The sequence below is a fragment of the Chlorocebus sabaeus genome, chromosome 14, assembly GCF_047675955.1.
Source record: "Chlorocebus sabaeus isolate Y175 chromosome 14, mChlSab1.0.hap1, whole genome shotgun sequence".
NCBI classification, from domain to species: domain Eukaryota; kingdom Metazoa; phylum Chordata; class Mammalia; order Primates; family Cercopithecidae; genus Chlorocebus; species Chlorocebus sabaeus.
This window is the reverse complement of record NC_132917.1, coordinates 24,465,748-24,486,064: the sequence shown is the minus strand read 5'-3', so window position 1 is coordinate 24,486,064 and position 20,317 is coordinate 24,465,748. Positions and strand designations below refer to the sequence as shown.

At 45.7% G+C, this 20,317-nt stretch overlaps 2 protein-coding genes across 10 annotated transcripts in view; one reads left to right on the top strand and one right to left on the bottom strand.

The window, feature by feature from the left end:
• Positions 1-3,275, top strand: part of ADCY3 (adenylate cyclase 3) — a 105,116-nt gene extending 101,841 nt beyond the window's left edge. For 4 of the 7 annotated variants that reach the window (XM_073022829.1, XM_073022826.1, XM_073022828.1 and 1 more), the window contains 2 exons: positions 766-889; positions 1,551-1,882. In XM_073022829.1, coding sequence (XP_072878930.1) covers positions 766-889; positions 1,551-1,882 — 456 coding nt within the window. Of the gene's footprint in view, positions 1-765; positions 890-1,550; positions 1,883-2,295 lie in introns of those variants that run through there. The other 3 variants (XM_007971290.3, XM_007971286.3, XM_073022827.1) reach the window with 1 other exon arrangement.
• Positions 29-20,308, bottom strand: CENPO (centromere protein O). Of its 3 annotated transcripts, none has more exons than XM_038006645.2 (8): positions 20,199-20,308; positions 19,733-19,846; positions 13,489-13,658; positions 8,411-8,528; positions 7,172-7,431; positions 6,112-6,283; positions 4,855-5,023; positions 29-3,092 (listed from the first exon to the last, which is right to left on the bottom strand). In XM_038006645.2, the coding sequence occupies exons 2-7, from the start codon at positions 19,776-19,778 to the stop codon at positions 4,890-4,892; spliced, it is 900 nt and encodes a 299-aa protein (XP_037862573.1). In that variant the 5' UTR covers positions 19,779-19,846; positions 20,199-20,308; the 3' UTR covers positions 29-3,092; positions 4,855-4,889. The 3 variants fall into 3 exon arrangements, with proteins under 3 accessions (XP_037862573.1, XP_007969471.1, XP_072878931.1); XM_007971280.3 differs by having other exon boundaries at positions 20,180-20,279; XM_073022830.1 differs by lacking the exon at positions 19,733-19,846 and having other exon boundaries at positions 20,199-20,253.
• Between the last annotated feature and the right edge of the window lie 9 nt (positions 20,309-20,317).

The following is a 20,317-nucleotide window of genomic DNA, read 5'->3' as shown; positions in this document are numbered from 1 at the left end:
GTCCCAGACACATACCACCAGCAGCATGTAAATATAAATAGTAGGGTTTATTGAGAAAGTCTGGCAAGCAGAGAAAGAACACACACCCCACCCCCTGCTGTTCACAGCTCAGACCTAAGATGGTTGTGTTCTGTGGCCAGGCCCCCTAAGGCTCTGTGCTTTCATAGGAACTGGAGAGCAATTGTTAACAAGGAAAACTTAAAAAGTGTGGCCTTCAGAACTCTGGTCAATGGCACCCTGTTCATTTGTTAAGCTAATTTAGACCTGTGTTCAGCTACCAGGAGAGAAAATGGGGTGTGGGAGCCCTGGTCCCAAGCTCTGGTCTTAAAACATCATCATCCTGCTTTACCTCTCAGACCATCCCATGGCCCTCTCTATTGTATGGATGAGGTTACAGAAACATGTCCAAGGCGGGTCACCCCCTCCAGTGCTTATCACCTAGTTGAGGGACCCAAACAAGGACAACTTGACAAAACCTAAGGACCAGGCCCAGCCAAGGTGAAGGAGCCCGCCTCGCGGTCAGACTCACGGGTCCGTCTCCTCTACCCCCATTGCCCAGACTTTGCCTAGACCTGCTACATGAACTTTGTCACAGTGGCAAGTCGGAGCTAGCGCGGCTGCCGACTCCTTTGTGGGAGGAAGGGAAGTCAGGCCTTGAACATCTAGCTGTGGGGAATCCACCCCTAGAACACTGCCAGGGAAGCCACAGAGCAGGCTGCTGCGGTGAGCGGCCCCTGACACTTTCTCCACGGTCCCCTGGCACAGGAGGACAAGTCTGAGAGAGAACGCTGGCAGCACCTGGCTGACCTGGCCGACTTTGCGCTGGCCATGAAGGATACGCTCACCAACATCAACAATCAGTCCTTCAATAACTTCATGCTGCGCATAGGTGAGCGCCCCCAGCCGGCCTGCCCTGTGGCAGGGGCTCGGCCCACCAGGAGAGACAGGAGGCTCAGGAGGACTGAGGCATTCGGGTGGGGAGGTTCACGGACTCACAGGGCAAGGGGACCTGAAAGACCTTTAGTCCAGACTCCTCTAGATGACTATACTAAAACCCAGCTGATGTGATGGTCAGGCTATACTGTGCCTACTGTTGACAACAGAAGCCTGGCCTGCCTGGCCGAGAAGTGAGTTTGTGATCCATTTCCAGAGGGGTTTCTGTGCCTGCTGAGGGCATGGCTTCCCAGACCAGCCCGCTCTTTGAAAGGAGTTAAGATCACCTGCTCTTCCACTGAGGGGGTCTCATTCCGGAGCGAGGTCACAGGAGACTTGAAATACCAGGTGTATTAGAACTGGCCACTACCATGCCGAGTAAATCTGCATATTGGGGGGGTGGCAGCTGACACTGCCAAGCACACAGATAAACAGGAGACGTGACTGCCACCCTCCAGTAGCATACAGGCAAGTTGAACGAGGACAATGATGTGTTACATAATTAGGAGCTTTGTGGTACAGGTCTGGTGACAAATTCTATAAAAGAGGAGTTGGTTTCTGAGGCTCATGACAAGGTTTGGCCTGTGGCTGTGCTGAACTTTATGCCTCCACCCTAGGCATGAACAAAGGCGGGGTTCTGGCTGGGGTCATTGGAGCCCGGAAACCACACTACGACATCTGGGGCAATACGGTCAATGTAGCCAGCAGGATGGAGTCCACGGGGGTCATGGGCAACATCCAGGTACGTCCAGCAGCAGAGCCGGCGCGTGCTCAGACTCGGCACGGGAACAGAATCGGAACAGTGCTTTCCCATGTGCCCGCCTCCCACCCTGGCCCCGAACAGTTAAGTCCGCAGGCAGAGGCATGGGGTGAGTGGAAAGGAGTCTCTGCAATAGCTAGCCTCAGCGCAGGAGGAAACGCTCCCACCCATCCACAAAATCTGGGCTGAAGTTCTGGGTGCGTATGGTCTGCCTCTGGGTATGAACCTTCCGATACCTTGTGATCTGTCTCAGTGGGGTCTGGCAGAAGAGCTCCATGAAAGGGGCAAAGGGATACAAGAGCAGGCAGTGGCAGTTTCCAGGCAACAGTGCTGCCACCCAGGTGACCATGGCTGTCCTAGGAGAGAAGTCTCTGGGCGAGAGGAGGCCCCCAGCCAGTCACTCCAGGGCTCTCCTGCCCACCCGCTGCTCACCGGGGGTGGAAGGGCGGGCTTGGCCCTGGGAGGTTTGGGAAGGGTGCTGAGGGCCCTGTACTGCCTGAGACCCATGGATCAGTGCTCGGCTCCAACCACCCAAAGCCCCACCTGCCCTCAGTCTAGGCTCCCCCAGTAACGCCACATTCTTGCTCCCCATCCCTCTACAGGTGGTAGAAGAAACCCAAGTCATCCTCCGAGAGTACGGCTTCCGCTTTGTGAGGCGAGGCCCCATCTTTGTGAAAGGGAAGGGGGAGCTGCTGACCTTCTTCTTGAAGGGGCGGGACAAGCCAGCCACCTTCCCCAACGGCCCCTCTGTCACACTGCCCCACCAGGTGGTAGACAACTCCTGAACAGCCTCGAGCCTGCAACAGTCCAAACCGGAAGGGAGAATTTCTTTTTTGGAACTGAAGGAAGTCCTGGCCTTCCTGGATTGAAGTGCACACTCGCGGACTTTAGGTTTAGAAATCTCCTCAGCCTTCGTTTGTTCATGGATGTGTAAACTCTGAGGGTGGTCCTGCTATTCCTCCATGTGCCTGTAGCATCCCCAGCATTAGGGGTCTTAGGCGTAGGGCTGAACAGTCCTTCCAGAGCCCTCGTTCCAATCCCTGCCATTCTTGCCCCTGAGGGGCCCTGGCCACTGTGAGCAGGAGGGTGGCAGAGCTGGGACGAAGTGGCCTTTGCCAGTGGGCTGACTGGGACTGTGGAGGGAACACAGGCGGGGAAGCTCTGCTTCAGACGGGGCTTGGTGGGGCGGGACATGGCTGGCAAACGTTTTGCTCCCATTCTGAAGGGAGGTCAAGCAGGATACCTGGTGGTCTCCATGTGGTCCAAGTGAGGTGAGATGGCCCTCGTCCTGGTGTTCCTCATCATCTTGAAAGGTTCTTCTGGAACTCCTGTCCACTTAGCCATGAGAGCAGAAAGTGCAATATTTCCTTTCACCTGGCAGGGGAGGGGGGGTTTATTTCTGAAAGAAAAATATATAAACAGATCTTCTACATTTATATTTTTAATCTTCTGTTAAATACACTCCGACATTGCCTTGCCTTTTGAGCTCTTGCTACAGTCGCCTTTGCTACTGCTTTAAGAGAATTTACAGGTATTGATAAAGAACAAGATTGTTTTATTAAAAGCTTTATTCAACTTGAAAGTGATGGTGGAAACTGTGGTAATATCACTTATCTGAGGAGTGCTGTACTTTGCTGACTCGTGCCACTGGTCCCCACCATAGGCCTGGAAGGCAGGAGCTTGAAGGTCTCGTCATAGCTCACTGTACCCCGGAACTATTCTTCAACTGCTTTCTTCTAAAGCGTACTCCAAGCTGGCTTTAGTCCTCTGCACTGTTCCCGGAGCTCTCCCACATGGAGGTTATTTCATGACCGTGAGGTCTAGGAAGTGGCCATTGCAGGTTAAGTCTGAACGTGGCCTTGGGCCAGTCATGACTCCTGACTCCTATCTGTGCCTGGGCAAGGGAGAGCTAGGGATGAAAACGGGAGAACCTGGTCAGCCAGACACAGGTCTTCATATCTGACCCACACGCCAAGGAACCAGGGGTGCTAGCAAATCAGGACACTGACCTCAGAGCCTGCAGGAGAGGGAAGACCCAGGGGGCGCCTGAGTCCCCCTGAGTTTATGGGCAGATTTCTAACCGTGCTTTTTCAGCGGGGACTTCTTAGTACATTCAGAGCTCTACTAAACTGTTTTAGAAAACAAAATACGAGATAGATTGAACGCTGGTTATTTTATCCTACTGCTTTCTCACACCAGGTTTATAAAGCAGTGGCCTAGAATACACTGCACCTAACCAAACACCGAAGAACTTCCTTTTCAAAAGTTTCAAACAGGAAAATGAGGAAAAATTACTTAAAGCTTCCATAAAAGCTAGAAATACTTTCCTTTAAAAAAAAAAAATTGGGTCTTCTTTATTATCTTCATTAGTGAATGTGGGTGGTTTTCCATTATTTATATCAGTGTTTCTCAACACAATCAAGCTACTGCAGTTTGAGTGGAGTGCTACATTTCGGTGAGAGCCCTTTGAAAATTTTAGGATTTTTGGCGTCTCTATTCCTGGCATTAAATTAGTAGCAGTTACTGTGACAACTTAATGCCCTCAATAATTTGATAGTTTTCCATATTTTTTTCATAAGTACTTCTTGAGTGATACACCTTTTTCAAAAAATGGCTTTTGGCTGCGCGCGGTGGCTCAAGCTTGTAATCCCAGCACTTTCGGAGGCTGAGACGGGCGGATCACGAGGTCACGAGATCGAGACCATCCTGGCTAACACGGTGAAACCCCGTCTCTACTAAAAAAAATACAAAAAACTAGCCAGGCGTGGTGGCAGGCGCCTGTAGTCCCAGCTACTCGGGAGGCTGAGGCAGGACAATGGTGTAAACCGGGAGGCGGAGCTTGTAGTGAGTTGAGATCCGGCCACTGCACTCCAGCCTGGGCGACAGAGCAAGACTCCGTCTCAAAAAAAAAAAAAAAAAAAAAAATTGGCTTTTATTGCCCCACAAATGATTTTCAACTAAAATGTATGATCAATTAACACCTTTAAAAAACATGATCTTGAGCATTTTAAGAAGTGACCAGGAGATCATGGGAACTGTTCAAAAATGCCAGTGTCTACACTCAAACCTGCTCTTCTATCCAGATGAAAAGGTAGGTGTCTCTCTTCATCGGAAGGGTGGGCCCCACCTGCCTGGTACTGTCTTCAGTACTGGTTACTTACCTCTGAGGTGTTCCCAGTGCAGTGAAAACAATCTATTAGGAGACCAGACTCATATCCAACTTTTCTCTTCTTGCAAATGAGGCAAACACTTGATGCAGGGGCTTCGTAAAGAACAGAGTTTCATGAGATGCTCGTTGCTCCTCCCATGAAGTGGATAATGCTTCCCCTCCTAAAAAGAAAGATTCCACCAATCTCATTCAGTGCAGCTGGGGGAATCGGAGCCTGGAGCACTGATATTCTGGACCCACTGGACCCATACAGTTTTTTTTTTGGGGGGGGGTGTCTGCATTGAGAGAGGCTGCCCCTTATTGGACCGATGCAATCTAGAGACTGGGGACTTGAATCAGACTGCCCAGAGAAATCAAAGACCAATGGTGTGAAATCTGGGGCAGCTTCAAAATTTCTGCCTCCTAAAAACATTTTACCCAATTTTTCATTATTGCCCATGTCACATTTAACTGAAACAGGTTCACCGAAAAGTCTCTCAGCCAGTCTGGAAGAATTTCCATTTAAGAGACTGCTCCATAGGGAGGAGGAAGTGTGTGCTGACACGTCACGTCCATTTGTCTTCGTAGTGAAATGAGTCTTCTGGCTCCATTCACCATAACTGACCCATGACTCAGCCTTATCATTAGGTGTCTTTCCTGAAGCAGGGCCCCCAATGAAAACAATCATAGGCTGCAAGAACACTGGCAGAGGTGGGTGGGCAAAGGAGGTGGGAAAATGGGGGACAATCATGTTTACTATTTACAAAGAGGAAGGAAAAGATTGGTAGAAACAAGAATGTTCTGGCTGGGCGCGGTGGCTCACGCCTGTAATCCCAGTACTCTGGGAGGCCAAGGCAGGCAGATCACGAGGTCAGAATATCAAGACCATCCTGGTTAATACGGTGAAAACCCATCTCTACTAAAAAATACAAAAAAATTAGCCAGGTGTGGTGGTGGGCGCCTGTAGTTCCAGCTACTCAGGAGGCTGAGGCAGGAGAATGGCGTCAACCCAGGAGGTGGAGCTTGCAGTGAGCCGAGACTGCGCCACTGCACTCCAGCCTGGGCAACAGAGCCAGACTCCGTCTCAAAAAAAAAAAAAAAAAAAAAAAAAAAAAGAATGTTCTGTCTTAGCAGTCTGAATAACACACAGCTTATATATAAAAAGAGAAAGTGTCTCAAGAGGCCTACTTCATGGATTCTACCTGTTTTCCCCTGCTTCACTCGAATAAACTGGGATATGAGAATTGCTGCACCAAGGCACCCTTCTTACCTTGACATGTCACGGTGACGTCAGTGGGAAGAGTTGCTGTGAGGTCCTTATATAGCAATCTAGCACAGAACGGGAAGGACTGACCGCCTGGGTCCAGTTTGTAAGTAAATGACAGCAAGTTACACAGTGGGTTTCTCTGCAAGGGCCCAGTCAGGAGGGCCGCAAAGTCACTCTAAGAGGGGTGAGGAACAAAACGAAGTACAGGATGACTACAGTTCCAAAGGTGGTGTTTACTGACACTTCAATTATGTCAACCAAAAAGAGGCCCATCAATTACATTTCACAGAAATAAATGAGGGACAGAAAAAGTTCTGAAAAAAGGACTAAGGAAAAAGATGTGTAAGATAACTAAGAGTCAGTGGCAGCCCGCAAAGCCCTACAGGCCTAAATGGCCAGGGGTACAGCTCCACAAGAGACTGTTGCTGCAAAAACTTCACTGACGTTACATGGCTAAGATGCTTCATGACTGCATCCACATTTCAATTTAAGTTAAACCTACAACTGAGAGCTGCAGGGTGATTCCAAATACATAGAGGGGGAAATGCTAAGCTCGTAGGAGTCACTTACAGCCATCTGCATTCATTTCCCAACTACTTTTTTCACCTAAACTTAGCTCCACTGCAACCCAAAAAGGTAGGCTAGAGTTTAGGGGAAGTTGGACAGCATTCTTCCATGGCACTGCAGAAATCCTCCTTCTCTTTCTAATGAGATCTATACCCAAGGTTCAGCAAGGCACTTGGTACGGTACGTAGTAGGCACTCTATAAATCCTTGTTGAATCAAAAGTATAGCAACTGCACTCTGTACAATCTTATGATAAAAGCTTGAAGACCACCATTCAGGGGTGCATAATCCTTTAACCAGTACCCAAGCTTCAAAGCCATCCAGAGTTTCAAAAGAAAAGAGGGTGGGATAGTGCTTTTATATAAATAAGCAGCATCGGAAAGGTAATGGTCAAACTGCTAATGCAGTTAGGAAACGCTGAAAATACAAAAAACATCCCCCCTTTCCCCTTTTATCTTGGGCCCACAAATGAGGCATATAACATCCCAGAGACATACCTGAAGCCGGTCTGCCTGGTACTTCCTCCCAGAGTAAGCATTCAGGTACTCGCAGAGACTGAACAGGAAGTGCTGGATGTTGGTCTGTAAGTATTTTGCAGCTATTTCTTCCAGAGGAATGAAGACTGGAACTGAATGGTGATGTATCCGGAGTGGTTTCTGTATGACAAGGTCCACAAAATAGGAATCCAATAGGTTCCCCTCAAAAGCAGTATTGATGCAGACACAAACTCCTTGGCTGGTCAGCTTACCACTGAGGCCTGAGGCAAACGAGAAGACACCTCAACACACAGCAGGCCAAGGTGACATCTTACTCATCTGTGCCTCCAGTAGCTTCCACAGTGCCCAGAATATGTATACTTTGTAAACAAATGTTTGCTGAATGAGTATCATCGGCTCATTCTTCCCCTTGACTCCGGCTCACCTTGAGACTGAGTTGTTCAAACCATGGAAGAATGGTAAAAATGAAAAAACATCCTAAATGTCAAATTATTGAGAAATTTTTCTGGTTTTTTTTTTTTTTAGGCCGGAGAGCAGTGGCACGATCTCAGCTCACTGCAATCTCAACTTCCTGGGCTTAAGCAATCCTCCCATCTCGGCCTCCCGAATAGCTGGGACCACAAGTGCGTGCTACCTCACCTGGCTCATTTTTAAATTTTTAGTAGAAATGAGATCTTGCTATGTTGCCCAGGCTGGTCTCGAACTCCTGGACTTAAGTAATCCTGCCTCAGCCTCCCAAAGTGATGGGATTACAGGCATGAGCCACTGTGCAAGGCCAAAAATTTAATTTATAGCTATTCTTTTTTTCTGAGTGTGAAATAATTTGTGATAGTCCCCAGTTCTTCCCACAATTATGTTGTGGCATAGACGGGAGAATAAATCCCTACTTATGGTGAAACACAGACTTGAGAAGTTCAAACTATTTCACTAGCAGCATAAAACAAGCCAGCAGTAAAGGCAGTTATAGTACAGGGTCTGGCACATGACGAACTGTTAAAATGAATGGATAAGCCAGCCACCAACTCAGCTGCTGTACAAAGAAGCCAATCTTGTAGGTGAAGATAGGCCTACAAATAGCATGTCAGCTGTGTGTGTGTGTGTGAGAGAGAGAGAGAGAGAGATGAGGGCAGAGGGTGTAAAATACTATAAATTATGAAATAAGTCCAGGACTGATAACACATCTAGCAAACTCACTAGAGACAGACCCAGACTAAATTAGGTTAAAAAAACAAACGAAACCTGTAAAATGATATGCCTGCAGAACGGCTTTCACGTTTTCCAGTTTCTCTTCCAATGCTTCTTGCTCATTGACCTCCACTGTTCGGTTGGGTTCTACATTGGCAATACATGCTTTCACCTGCAAGATATGCAGCAAATCAATCTAGGTACAAAGGTGTGCACCACAACGTCCCCACCCTCACCCAACTGGATAAAAGCTAAATGCAGGGCACATGATGTGATATATCAATGCTACAGTGGCCGGCCAGTTATTGCTATGAGTTTACAGCAGAGGAAGAATCTCATGGGTCACAATGCCAGGAATCAGAAGTGGAGATTGTATGGGTCTGAAGAACAATTCAAATTTTGATGGGTGGAGAGAACTGAGAGAGTAGCAAGAAAAGGTTGTGTGGAAAGTCTAGGCTAAGCACAGGGTGGACAAAACAGGTGGCTGTGAAGAGGCAAGGCTGGGTAAGTTGGGCTTGGACAGTGTGGGGTTTCAAATGCCAGGGCTCCAAGGCTTACGCTGCTAGTTATAGCCCAGCAGAAGGTAACAGGCCAACCCGCCCTCTGAGAACAACTACGCAAGGTGGATAAAATACCAAAAAGAAATAGACAAGCAAAGAGAGCAAATGGTTTGAAGGCATTCCACAAGGATCCAAATAGCCAGGATTGGAGAACAGTGACAAATGCTCTGAAGTCAGCTGGCTTCCCTGCAGCCTCTGGCCTCAGAGCATTTCCTTATTCACAGGCAAGGCACACTGGGCCACATAGAAAGGCGTAAGCTAGACTCCGCAGCAGTCCCATACGGAATAAACCCCGGACATTAATGGTATCAAAGCAGACTTTCTATGGGCCAAGATCCCATAGAAAAGGGAACTCAACGTTCTGCTTGCAATCTGCCCTCCCGGCATTTGCTAATTCCTAAACTGCACAGGTGTGACTGGGGACTGAGAAACCACATGGAAAGAAGCTGCTCGGCCGGGCACAGTGGCTCCCGCCTGTAATCCTAGCACTTTGGGAGGCTGAGGTGGGTGGATCACGAGGTTAGGAGTTTGAGACCAGCCTGACCAACATGGTGAAACCCTGTTTCTGCTAAAAATAAAAAAATTAGCCGGGTGTGGTGGCGTGCACCTGTGACCCCAGCTACTCAGGAGGCTGAGGCAGGAAGGAGAATTGCTTGAATCCGGGAGGTGGAGGTTTCAGTGAGCCAAGATTGCGCCACTGTACTCTAGCCTGGGCGACAGAGCGAGACTGTGTCTCAAAAACAAAGAAGCTGCTAAAGGGGAAAAAAGCCAAGCAGAGATTTTGCTAGAACAAAATGTGGATTTCAGGGCCTGCCAGGGAAGAGGAGTCTTAATAGACCCATCTCCAACACACTCCCAAACCTTCAGGTGAAGGTCCTAAAAAAAGCTATGCCCTAGGAGCAACGGAAACCGGAAACAGACCACTTCAACTGAATAAAGGTAATGTGCCCATACGCTATCTACTTGCCAGAAAAACTAAAATTTCCTCTGGAGGAAGATAACATACTCAGAACCCATATCGCCTCCCCTCACCTCCCCTTCCCTTCCTTTATTTTTTCCAGACCGAGTTTTGCTCTTGTTACCCAGGCTGGAGTGCAATGGCTCGATCTTGGCTCACTGCAACTTCTGCCTCCCGGGTTCAAGTGATTCTCCTGCCTCAGCCTCTGGAGTAGCTGGGATTACAGGCCCCACCACCACACCTGGCTAATTTTTGTATTTTTAGTAGAGACGGGGTTTCACCGTGTTGGCCAGGCTGGTCTCGAACTCCTGACCTCAGGTGATCCACCCACCTTGGCCTCCCAAAGTCCTGGGATTACAGGTGTGAGCCACTGCACCTGGCCTCCATATATTTTTTCATACACAATACTCATCATTGAATTAAAAAAACAAACAAAAAAACCCCACTGCACTCCAGCCTGGGCGACATAGCAAGACTCTGTCTCAAAAAAAAAAAAAAAAAAAAAAAATTTCAAACTTTAAATGTGAGTTTACATAAAATGAACAAACTGCAAAATGCAACATACTAAAAGTGACCCAAGAAGAAACAGGAAATCTGAACAGCTTATGCTGATCAAAGAAATTGTATCAGAAATTAAAACCTTCCCACAGAGAAGGCCCAAAGAGCTTCACCGGGGAATTCCTTAACAAAATGTAAGAAAAAATAACACCAATAGTATATAAAGTCTTTCAAAGAATAGGAAAAAAAAAAAAAGGAAAATGTCTCTAAGGGCAACATAAAACTTGATGCCAAAACCTGACAAAGTTATTACAAAAAAATCATAGGGCAATCTCTCTCATGAATTTAGATGCAAAAGTTCTAATAACTAATATCAGCAAGTCAGATTTAGAATTACATTAAAAAGATAATACATCAAACCAAATTAGGTTTACTATGAGAATGTGAGGGCAATTTATCATTTAAACAGCAATCAATATATAACAAATTAATAAGGGAGAAAACATGATTCCCTTAATATATGCAGTAAAAATATCTGATAAAATTTAATAGCATAATATCATGATTAAAACTCTTAGCAAACTAGAAATAAAAGAGCCGGGTGCGGTGGCTCACGCCTGTAATCCTAGCACTTTGGGAGGCTGAGGCGGGTGGATCACCTGAGGTCAGGAGTTCGAGATCAGCCTGACCAACATGGTGAAACCCCATCTTTACTAAAAATACAAAAATTAACCAGGCACATGCCCATAATCCCACCTACTCGGGAGGCTGGGGCAGAAGAATCGTCTGAACCCAGGAGGTGGAGGGTGCCGGATCGTGCCACTACACTCCAGCTTGGGCAACAAAGTGAGACTCTGTCTCAAAAACCAAAAAAAAAAAAAAAAAAAAGAAAACACCAGGAAAAGATCAGCACGATCTTAAGTTAGACAAAGATTTATTAAACAAGAAACAAGGGCACTAAGAATAAAGTTTAATTCCTAAATCAAACTTCATTAAAACAAAGATTTTCATCGCAAGACACCATTAGAGAGTGAAAAGACAAGCCACAGTCTAAGGAAGACTCTAATACAGATACCCAACAAAGAACTCATTCAAAATATGTAAAGATTTCTACAATTTAATAGATGGACAACCTAATAAAAAGTTCACAGAAGCCTTGAAAAAAGCACACTTCACAACAGAAGATTTTCAAATGTTCAATACAGGGATTCCCCATCACTAGTTATGAAGCAAATGCAAATTCAATCCAAAATGAGATATTATTACACTCCCACCAGAATGGCAAATTTTAAAAACTGACAGTAGCAAGTACTGCTAAAAATGCAAAACAATGGAAATCTTCAACACTATTGCTGGGAACGTAAAAGTGATACAATCACTTTCAAAAACTGCCAGAATTTTCTAAACCTAATATGCATATCCTACTAACCAACAATTCTACTAGGCATACACCCAATATATAAGTGTATATTTTTATACCAAAGGACAGAAACACACAAAATGTTAATAGTGGCAACATTCATAATGATCCCAAAGTGAAATAACCCCAATAACCCAAATGTCATCACAGTAGAATGGGTAAACAAGTTGTAGTACACTCATAAAATAGAATTGCTATATAGCAATAAAAAAAATGACCACTATAAGCAAAGTGTAGGTGAATCTCACAGTCATAACATTCAGCAAAAGAAGCCAGACATAAGAGTTAGTGCTTTTTAACATTTATATAAAGTTCAAAATCAGGTAAAATCTATGTATGGTGACAGAAATCAGAATAGTGGGTACCTTAAGAGATATGACTAGAAGAGGCAAACTGGAGGCTTCTGGGGTACTGGTAATGCTCTATACTTGAATCACTGTTGTAGTTACCTGGTTGTGCTAACTTTGTAACAAAGTCCATCAGATTTGTGCACTTTATATATATTACAATTTTTAAAAAAAAGAAAGGAAGAAGGGAGGAAGGAAGAGAGATATAGGTGGAAAAGGAAGACGGGGAGGAAGGCTGATATCCCATGGGCAATTCAGGGTTGTTGATGGCTTTTGAGCAGAGCAATGGTGCAGTGTTTCATGAAGCATTTTCTTGACTGTGCAGGATTTATTGGAAAAGCAGAAATACGAGAAGATGCACCAACTGGCAGACTACTGTCATAATCCTGGTATCCAAATCACCTGATATTTACTCCATATATGGCTAATATTTGAGCTGTGGCAATGGAGGAAGGACAAAGACAATATAAAAGAAAAATCTGATAGGTCTTGCTGACTGAACCTAGGCTAGAGAGAAAACTGAAAAAAGGGAAGGGTCAAGCTCCCTAGGAGGTTGAGTCTGGGTGACAGATGTCACTAATGACTAAAGTATCAACAACTCAAGGCAAGCCACTACAAGTACTGGTAAAAATGCAAAACAATGGAAAACTTATACAACTATTGCTGGGAATGTAAAACTAGTACAATCACTTTCAAAAACTGGCAGTATTTACTAAACCTAATATGCGTATCGTATGACCCAGTAATTCTACTAGGTATATACCTAATATGTTTATGATTGAGGTAACAAACTTAGGTGTTTATTAGGGCAGGTTAAGAACCTGGCAGGAAGAACTTGCCTGGCTTACCAGTAGTGCCTGACCAATGTTAGGTGATATTCACTGTAACTCTACAGGATTTTTTTTTTTTTTTGAGACGGAGTCTCGCTCTGTTTCCCAGGCTGGAGTGCGGTGGCTCGATTTCAGCTCACTGGAACCTCCGCCTCCCAGGTGCAATGCTCGTGCCTCAGTCTCCTGAGTAGCTGGGATTACGGGCACGTGCCACCACGCCCGGCTAATTTTTGTATTTCTCGTAGAGACAGGTTTTCGCCATGTTGGCCAGGCTGGTCTCAAAACGCCTGACCACAGGTGATAGGCCTGCCTCGGTCTTTCAAAGTGTGGGATTACAGGCATGAGCCACCACGCCTGGCCAAACTCCACAAGTTTGATCATCTGAGGGATCAAGGACTACAATCAATCCAGTAAGATCACAAGTAAAACACATTATTAAAAATTGCCAATTCACCAATTCCCAAATCACATTTGTTCATTATACTCTAAAGGAACTGCTGACACCACCCTTCTACTCACGCTGCCTCGCCGGTGCTGCACCGCAGCCCTCAGATCATCTCGCAGATGCCTTAGTTTCTGAATCTTGGTTCCAAGAACACGTTCCTGGGTCTGCACGCTCTGCGGCTCTTCAGACTGTTTACAGGATCTGCTCATTTGGGTCTCTAGCCTTTCCAAGTGAGCTAAAACACCTAAGGAGAGTAAAAGGAGAATTTTACAAGCCAAGGATTTCTCACTGTGGCAACAGGAAGGATCTCAGGGAAGAACAGGTGACTCTTTTTCACCAGAACTTTGTGGCCAGCTGAATTGTTAGATATCTGTCAATTTATAAAACCAGGGGAGCTAACAATTGAAATCAAAGATCATCAACCTCCTAGGTTGAAGAGTGATGTAAAACAGGATCCCCTTCAAAAAGAGCCCGAGAAAGGATATGAACCATCACACGCTGATTAGGCAGCAGTGTCTTATCTAGGTCTGCAGTTTACCACAAATCCACATCTCTAGTGTGTAAAGGATGATTCTCTAGCTTTACCACGGGCTGGAGAGAAGCCCTCTCACAGTTGAGGGCGGTGGCTCACACTTGTAATCTCAGCACTCTTGGGGGCTGAGGCAGGTGGACCACCTGAGGTCAGGAGTTCGAGACCAGCCTGGCCAACATGGTGAAACCCTATCTCCACTAAAAATACAAAAAGTTAGCTGGGCGTGGTGGTGCATGCCTATAATCCCAGCTACTAGGGAGGCTAAGGCAGGAGAATTGTTTGAATCTGGGAGGCAGAGGTTGCAGTGAGCTGAGATCGCGCCATTGCACTCCAGCCTGGGCGACAGAGATAGACTGTCTCAAGAAAAAAAAAAAAAAGTCCCAGACTTTATTTAATCGAGCTTCTTAGGTACACCCAGCATCTGTTTTGTAGGGTTCATATGGATAAACATATATGAAAATCTTAATCTTCTTTCCTTGCTTTGGGATGGAATTCAAAAACTTATTCACCTATCGAATTAAGACTAGAAACCTCTTACAGTGTTTACGGCTAATAAAAACATTTTAAAAATTATGTGAGATCGGGCCAGGTGCGGTGGCTCACGCCTGTAATCCCAGCACTTTGGGAGGCCAAGGCTGGTGAATCACGAGGTCAGGACATAGAGACCATCCTGGCTAACATGGTGAAACCCCGTCTCTACTAAAAACACAAAAAATTAGCTGAGCATGGTGGCGGGCACCTGTAGTCCCAGCTACTCGGGAGGCTGAGGCAGGAGAATGGTGTGAACCCAGGACGGGGAGCTTGCAGTGAGCCGAGATCATGCCACTGCGCTCCAGCCTGGGCGACAGACTCCATCTCAAAAAAAAAAAAAAAAAAAAAAAAGTGGGTGAGATCAAATAGAAACAGACACACACTATATGCAAAATTACCCTATTTTACTCATTGAGGCCTATCCCCTGTAGCTTTCTCAGAAACTCTAGATGATCGGTTACCCTTTTCTCTGCTGTGTTCATTTCCCTTCCACACACGCTCAAGTCTCAACTGTCTTCAAACATACACTCATACACACACATTTCATATACTCATACACTCACACACACTCACATACACTCATACACACACATTTCATACACTAACACACACTCACACACACTCTCATATACACACATTTCATACACTCACACACACACTCATTTCATACACTCACAGGCCTGTTCTTGCCCACAAATCCCTTTCAGCTACCATCTCCCTTTTCTCCCCTTTCCTTGACAGGAAAACTACTTAAAAGAGTTGTCCATGCAAGTTGAGTATCATTTATCCGGAAGTTTTGGGACTAGAAGTGTTTCAGATTTCGGAATTGGGAATATTTGCATTATACTTACTGGCTGAACATCCCATATCTGAAAATCCAAAACTGGAAATAAGCATTTCCTTTGAGCATCATGTCAGTACTCAAAAAGCTTCAGATTTTGGAGTATTTCAGATTTCGGATTTTCAGTGCTCAACCTGTACTCACTTTCTCCATTTCCTTGCCTGTGACTCATATCTCAATCCACTTGAAACTCACTTCTGTTCCCATTATTTTACAAAACTACTCTAAGATCAACAGTGATGTCAATGTTGCTGAACCCAAAGGACATTTTTCAAGCTCCCTTATCTCACCTCCCAGCACTATATGCTTCTACTGATCACCACCTTCATGAAACCCTCTTTTCCTTTGAATCTTAGCATACCAGCCTCTTGGTTTGCCTTGTTCAACAGATGTTTATTAAGCATCTATTTTGTGCCAAGCACTATTTCAGGCACTGAATGCAGTGATGAACAAGAGACAAACAACTTGTTTTTGTGACACTTATATTTTACCTCTCTGACCCCTCTTTCTGCTTTGCAGGCTCCTACTCTCCTCCTTGATCATTAAATGCTGACATTTTCTGGAGCTCAGTCCTAAGACCTCTCCAGAAGAAATCTCATCAGTACCCACAGCCTTAATGGCCATACATGTTGATGCCTCACAAATATGTATCTCTAGCTTATACCTCTCTCCTGCTTCTTGAGAAAGCAGAATACCCATCTGCCTTCTCAGTGTATCTACTTGGAAGACTCACAGGAACCTGACAATCAACATGTCCAAGACTGAATTCACCATCTCCCCTTCCAAACCCCTCAATGACTAGAACCATTATCCATCTACAGCTGTATAAACCAGGTACTTGCTTCCTTACACCTTCTTCCTGCCCCAGTCCCAATCCATTACCAAATCCTATTGAATATACATTCCTAGTATCTCTAAAATATTTCCATTTTCCCCATCTGCAATGCCACCATTGTAGTTCAAGCTACCACCATTTCTGGCCTATTACAAGTTTCCTAGGTGGCCAATACACTGAAAGCATATTTCAAAATCTAAACTGGATCACGTCATCTAGCTGGCTAAAGCCTTTCGATGACTTCACACTGCCTACGAGGCCTACTGGCCTCTGGATCTTTCCTACCCTCATCAGTATCATGCTGCTCCTTCTTCTAGGCACTTCCACACAGCCCTCCTCTCAGGCTCTCAAACCTGCCCACCTTCTTTACTGACCTGATCCCTGCCCCGAAACAGGCACACCAAAGGCTCTTCCACAGCTGCCCCTTGCCCACCTTCACCTGCACTACTGTGGCTTGTTAGCACTCAGTGCAAACAGCATTTCCTCAGGGAAACCTTTGCAGCACCTTCAGAACAAGGTCAGGTGCCAGCTCATAAGCTCTCAAAGATCCTTCCGAGACAATACTATAGTTTTTTTGTTTTTTTTTTTGTTTTTTTTTTTTTTGAGACGGAGTCTCGCTCTGTGCCCCAGGCTGGAGTGCAGCGGCGCAATTTCGGCTCACTGCAAGCTCCGCCTCCCGGGTTCACGCCATTCTCCTGCCTCAGCCTCCTGAGTAGCTGGGACTACAGGCGCCCGCCACCGCGCCCGGCTAATTTTTTGTATTTTTAGTAGAAACGGGGTTTCACCGTGTTAGCCAGGATGGTCTCGATCTCCTGACCTTGTGATCCGCCCGCGTCGGCCTCCCAAAGTGCTGGGATTACAGGTGTGAGCCACCGCGCCCGGCCTGTTTTTGTTTTTTAAAGAAAAGAGATGGAGTCTCACTATGTTTCCCAGGCTGGTCTCAAACTCCTGAGCTCAAGCAGTCCTCCCACCTCGGCTTCCCAAAGTGCTAGGATTAAGGTGTGAGCCACCGCACCCGGCCACTACAGTTTTAATTGTATATTCATTAGTGAGATTATTTGATTTGCTTATCTTTCCCGCTGAACCTTAAAGCTCCAAAATCAGGGGCCGTGTGCATTTGTGTTTACCCAAGGATCCTTTACCCTAGCACAATGTCAGTAAACACTCCGGAATTTTTTTTTTTTTTTTTTTTTTGAGATGAAGTCTTACTCTGTTGCCCAAGCTGGAGTGCAGCGGCGCGATCTCAGCTCACTGCAACCTCCACCTCCCAGGTTCAAGCAATTCTCCTGCTTCAGTCTCCCGATTAGCTGTGACTACAGGCACATGCCACCATGCCCGGCTAATTTTTATATTTAGTAGAGATGGGGTTTCACTATGTTGGCCAGGCTGGTCTTGAACTCCTGACCTTGTGATCCCCCCGCTTTGGCCTCCCAAAGTGCTGGGATTACAGGTGTGAGCCACCACACCCGGCCAACACCCCAGAAATATTTACTGAAACACAGACAACCAAGCATGACACTCTTGGAGATTACATTCACTTGGCTCATGTCCACAGAAAAATCCACAATACTACAATAATAATCGTGAAAAACCAAAATTCAAATTAAATAAATTAGTCCTAACAATTAGCATGTGATTAACAGCTTTATTCACAAGTCTCTATTTATCCAACAACTATGTATTGAGAATCTACTATGGACCAAGGACTGTGCCGGAAGTTATTCATACTACAGTGGCAAAATGATGTCCCCGTCTTCATGGAGCTTACAAAAATTATTTACTGTCCAACCAGGAGGTGATCTGAAAAGCACACACACATAGATTAATTTAGGGTGGTACAGGAGATGCCTGACCAAATTCTCCTTTATGGAAATTCTACATTACTAAAACAGGAGATATCAATGTTCCCAAAGTTTCTGAGATAAGTAGGTGTTCAAAACAGTATCATGCTGCTGCTTCTCTAGGCATTTCCACACAGCTCTCCTCTCAGGCTTTCAAACCTGCCCAGCTTCTTTACCGACCTGATCCCCTCTACACCAAGGGGGCAGCGTTGTTGTTTAGCGTTGCTACTAGAGAAAAAAGGGAGTGTATCTGCTGGGCCTGCTTTACCTTGGAAGTTATGACATCTCACCCTAGCCAGTCAGCTTTGTCCCAAAAAAGGTTACAAAAAAGGTCAAAATCCCTGCCTATTTGAATAAATAATCTGGTTGCAACTAAAATTCCATGTCCTTCCTTCCGCAATGAGTGGGGACAATTCAAATAATAAACCAAAAGCTGAAATCACCCAAGCAGAGGGAGAAAACCAGTATGGGTAACAGCTAAATGTTTAAATATTGTTTTTGGTAGAGAATAAGGAGACAGGTCTAAGTCTCTTGACAATCCAAAACTTCCACCTCATCGCTTATTTTAATAGAAACAAAATTAGGCCTGGACTAGAGAACAGGTTACTCCTGAGTGTAGCATGTTTCCACTACACAAAGTCACCAAACTTATTTTTAGTCTTAAAGTAACAGTAAATCTTACCCCATATACTTTTATTATCTAAAGTCTCAGCTTAAGTCATCTTAAGCTGAATATAGCTACTTCATAGTTATCAATGATAATGATGGCCCAGAGAAAAACAGGATCACCAAATTCACTGACAAACTCAGAATTCTTTTTAAAACTATAGAGTTATTTTTAAAGTTGGGTTTTATGGCAAGCTTTCCCAAAGTACTGAGGTAGAACCCTCTGGATTTAGGCATCAGGCTTAAGTATTCCAAAGTTCTAAAAAGTATTAATAGCACAGGACATAAAGCAACACAAAACCAGAACTGTCCACAAATATTACCGGGCACTAAAGAAGAAAGCAACTTCCTTCTGGACAGAAATTCAGATGCAAATCTCAGTTTCCAAAGGATTGACTAAGGACTAAGTAATAGTTTCATAATTCTAAGCAACTCTAACAATAAATTCTTTAAACACTTTCTACTTTTTAAGACACTTACAAAGCCTTTCATTATTTCCTATATATTAGACATGTGCTAAATGCTTCACTTGAAAAGTTTGAATTAAATACTATTCCACCACAAAAGAAATACTTTTTCCACAACTACAACTACCGTGCCATTTTCACCTCCATTTTCTAGATGAAGAAACAGAGGCAGAGAATAAAGTGACTTGCCTAAGGGCCCTTTATTTATCACGGCAGAGCCAAGACTCAAACCCAGTTCTAACCAACACTCCAGTCACTGCGCCGCACTGGCCCTCCCTCAGGAGTAATGCATGAATGGCCCAAAAAAGCCGGGGAGAGGAAAGAAACCTCCCTGGCTAGAACCGCAGTTCAGAATATAAACACTGAGCATATGATGGATGCAACGTAATCCGTTTCAAAAGAGGTGGGAGCCTAGAAACGAAGCCATTTTTCCTCCTCGAATAATCCTGGCTGCCTGTCCCTTTGTCTTCAATGTTAGTTCCTTTCACCATTCTGCTCCCAAACAGGTCAGGTCCCACGTCAGTTCCAAGAGGAAAGGGCTCTCTCAGCCTGCGGGTCATCTTTGGGCAGCATCAAGAAGGGGAAGGCGGCGGCCCTCTGAATACCTCCTTTAGACTCGCCCTCTGGACGTAAAGGGTTCGCCTGCTCCATCTCAGATTGCCAAGGGCCTTCCCATGAAGTTGTCTAGGCAAGCGGTGATAGGGACCTCAATGTCCTTGCTGATAAAAGAAAAATGGCAACAGAGTCATATCGCATCTAGTCCCATTCAAACCCAGACGGCAGGGCATACACCACTCAGGCACAACCCCTGGGCCGCGGATGACACAAACGTCACGGCTAGGATCCCCTTTCCTGAGCCGCCGGCCCTCTCCCAGCGCCCGAGCCAGCAGAGTCCACGCCCACCCCCGCGCCCACCCCGCGGCCCCGGCGCGCTCCCGAGGCCATGGCTACTCTGGTCCAGCAGGCTTCCCAGCTACGGAAGGAGTTTTAAGAAGGCCGTTCAGCCCGCCACCCTGGCCACGGTCCCGTCAGACACTGGGTCTTTCCCCTACCTTCTCCCTTCTAGCTCACCCAGGCCAGGGGCGAGAATTCCCGCCATCCACGTCTTCAAAACCAAGCCAACCGGTCCCGGCGTGCTTTGCGATCCTGCCGTACAAAAACATGGAGGCGCTCAGGGCCCCGCCCTGATC

What these genes read in the sequence shown, in the direction of transcription:
- CENPO (XM_038006645.2), bottom strand. Translation starts at nt 19,778, where the DNA reads ATGGAGCAGGCGAACCCTTTACGTCCAGAGGGCGAGTCTAAAGGAG. An exon ending in AGAGGGCGAGTCTAAAGGAG is followed by an intron (nt 13,659 to 19,732) that starts GTATTCAGAGGG and finishes TACTCTCCTTAG; the next exon opens with GTGTTTTAGCTCACTTGGAA. An exon ending in GCAGGCATATCATTTTACAG is followed by an intron (nt 7,432 to 8,410) that starts GTTTCGTTTGTT and finishes CGTTTGCCTCAG; the next exon opens with GCCTCAGTGGTAAGCTGACC.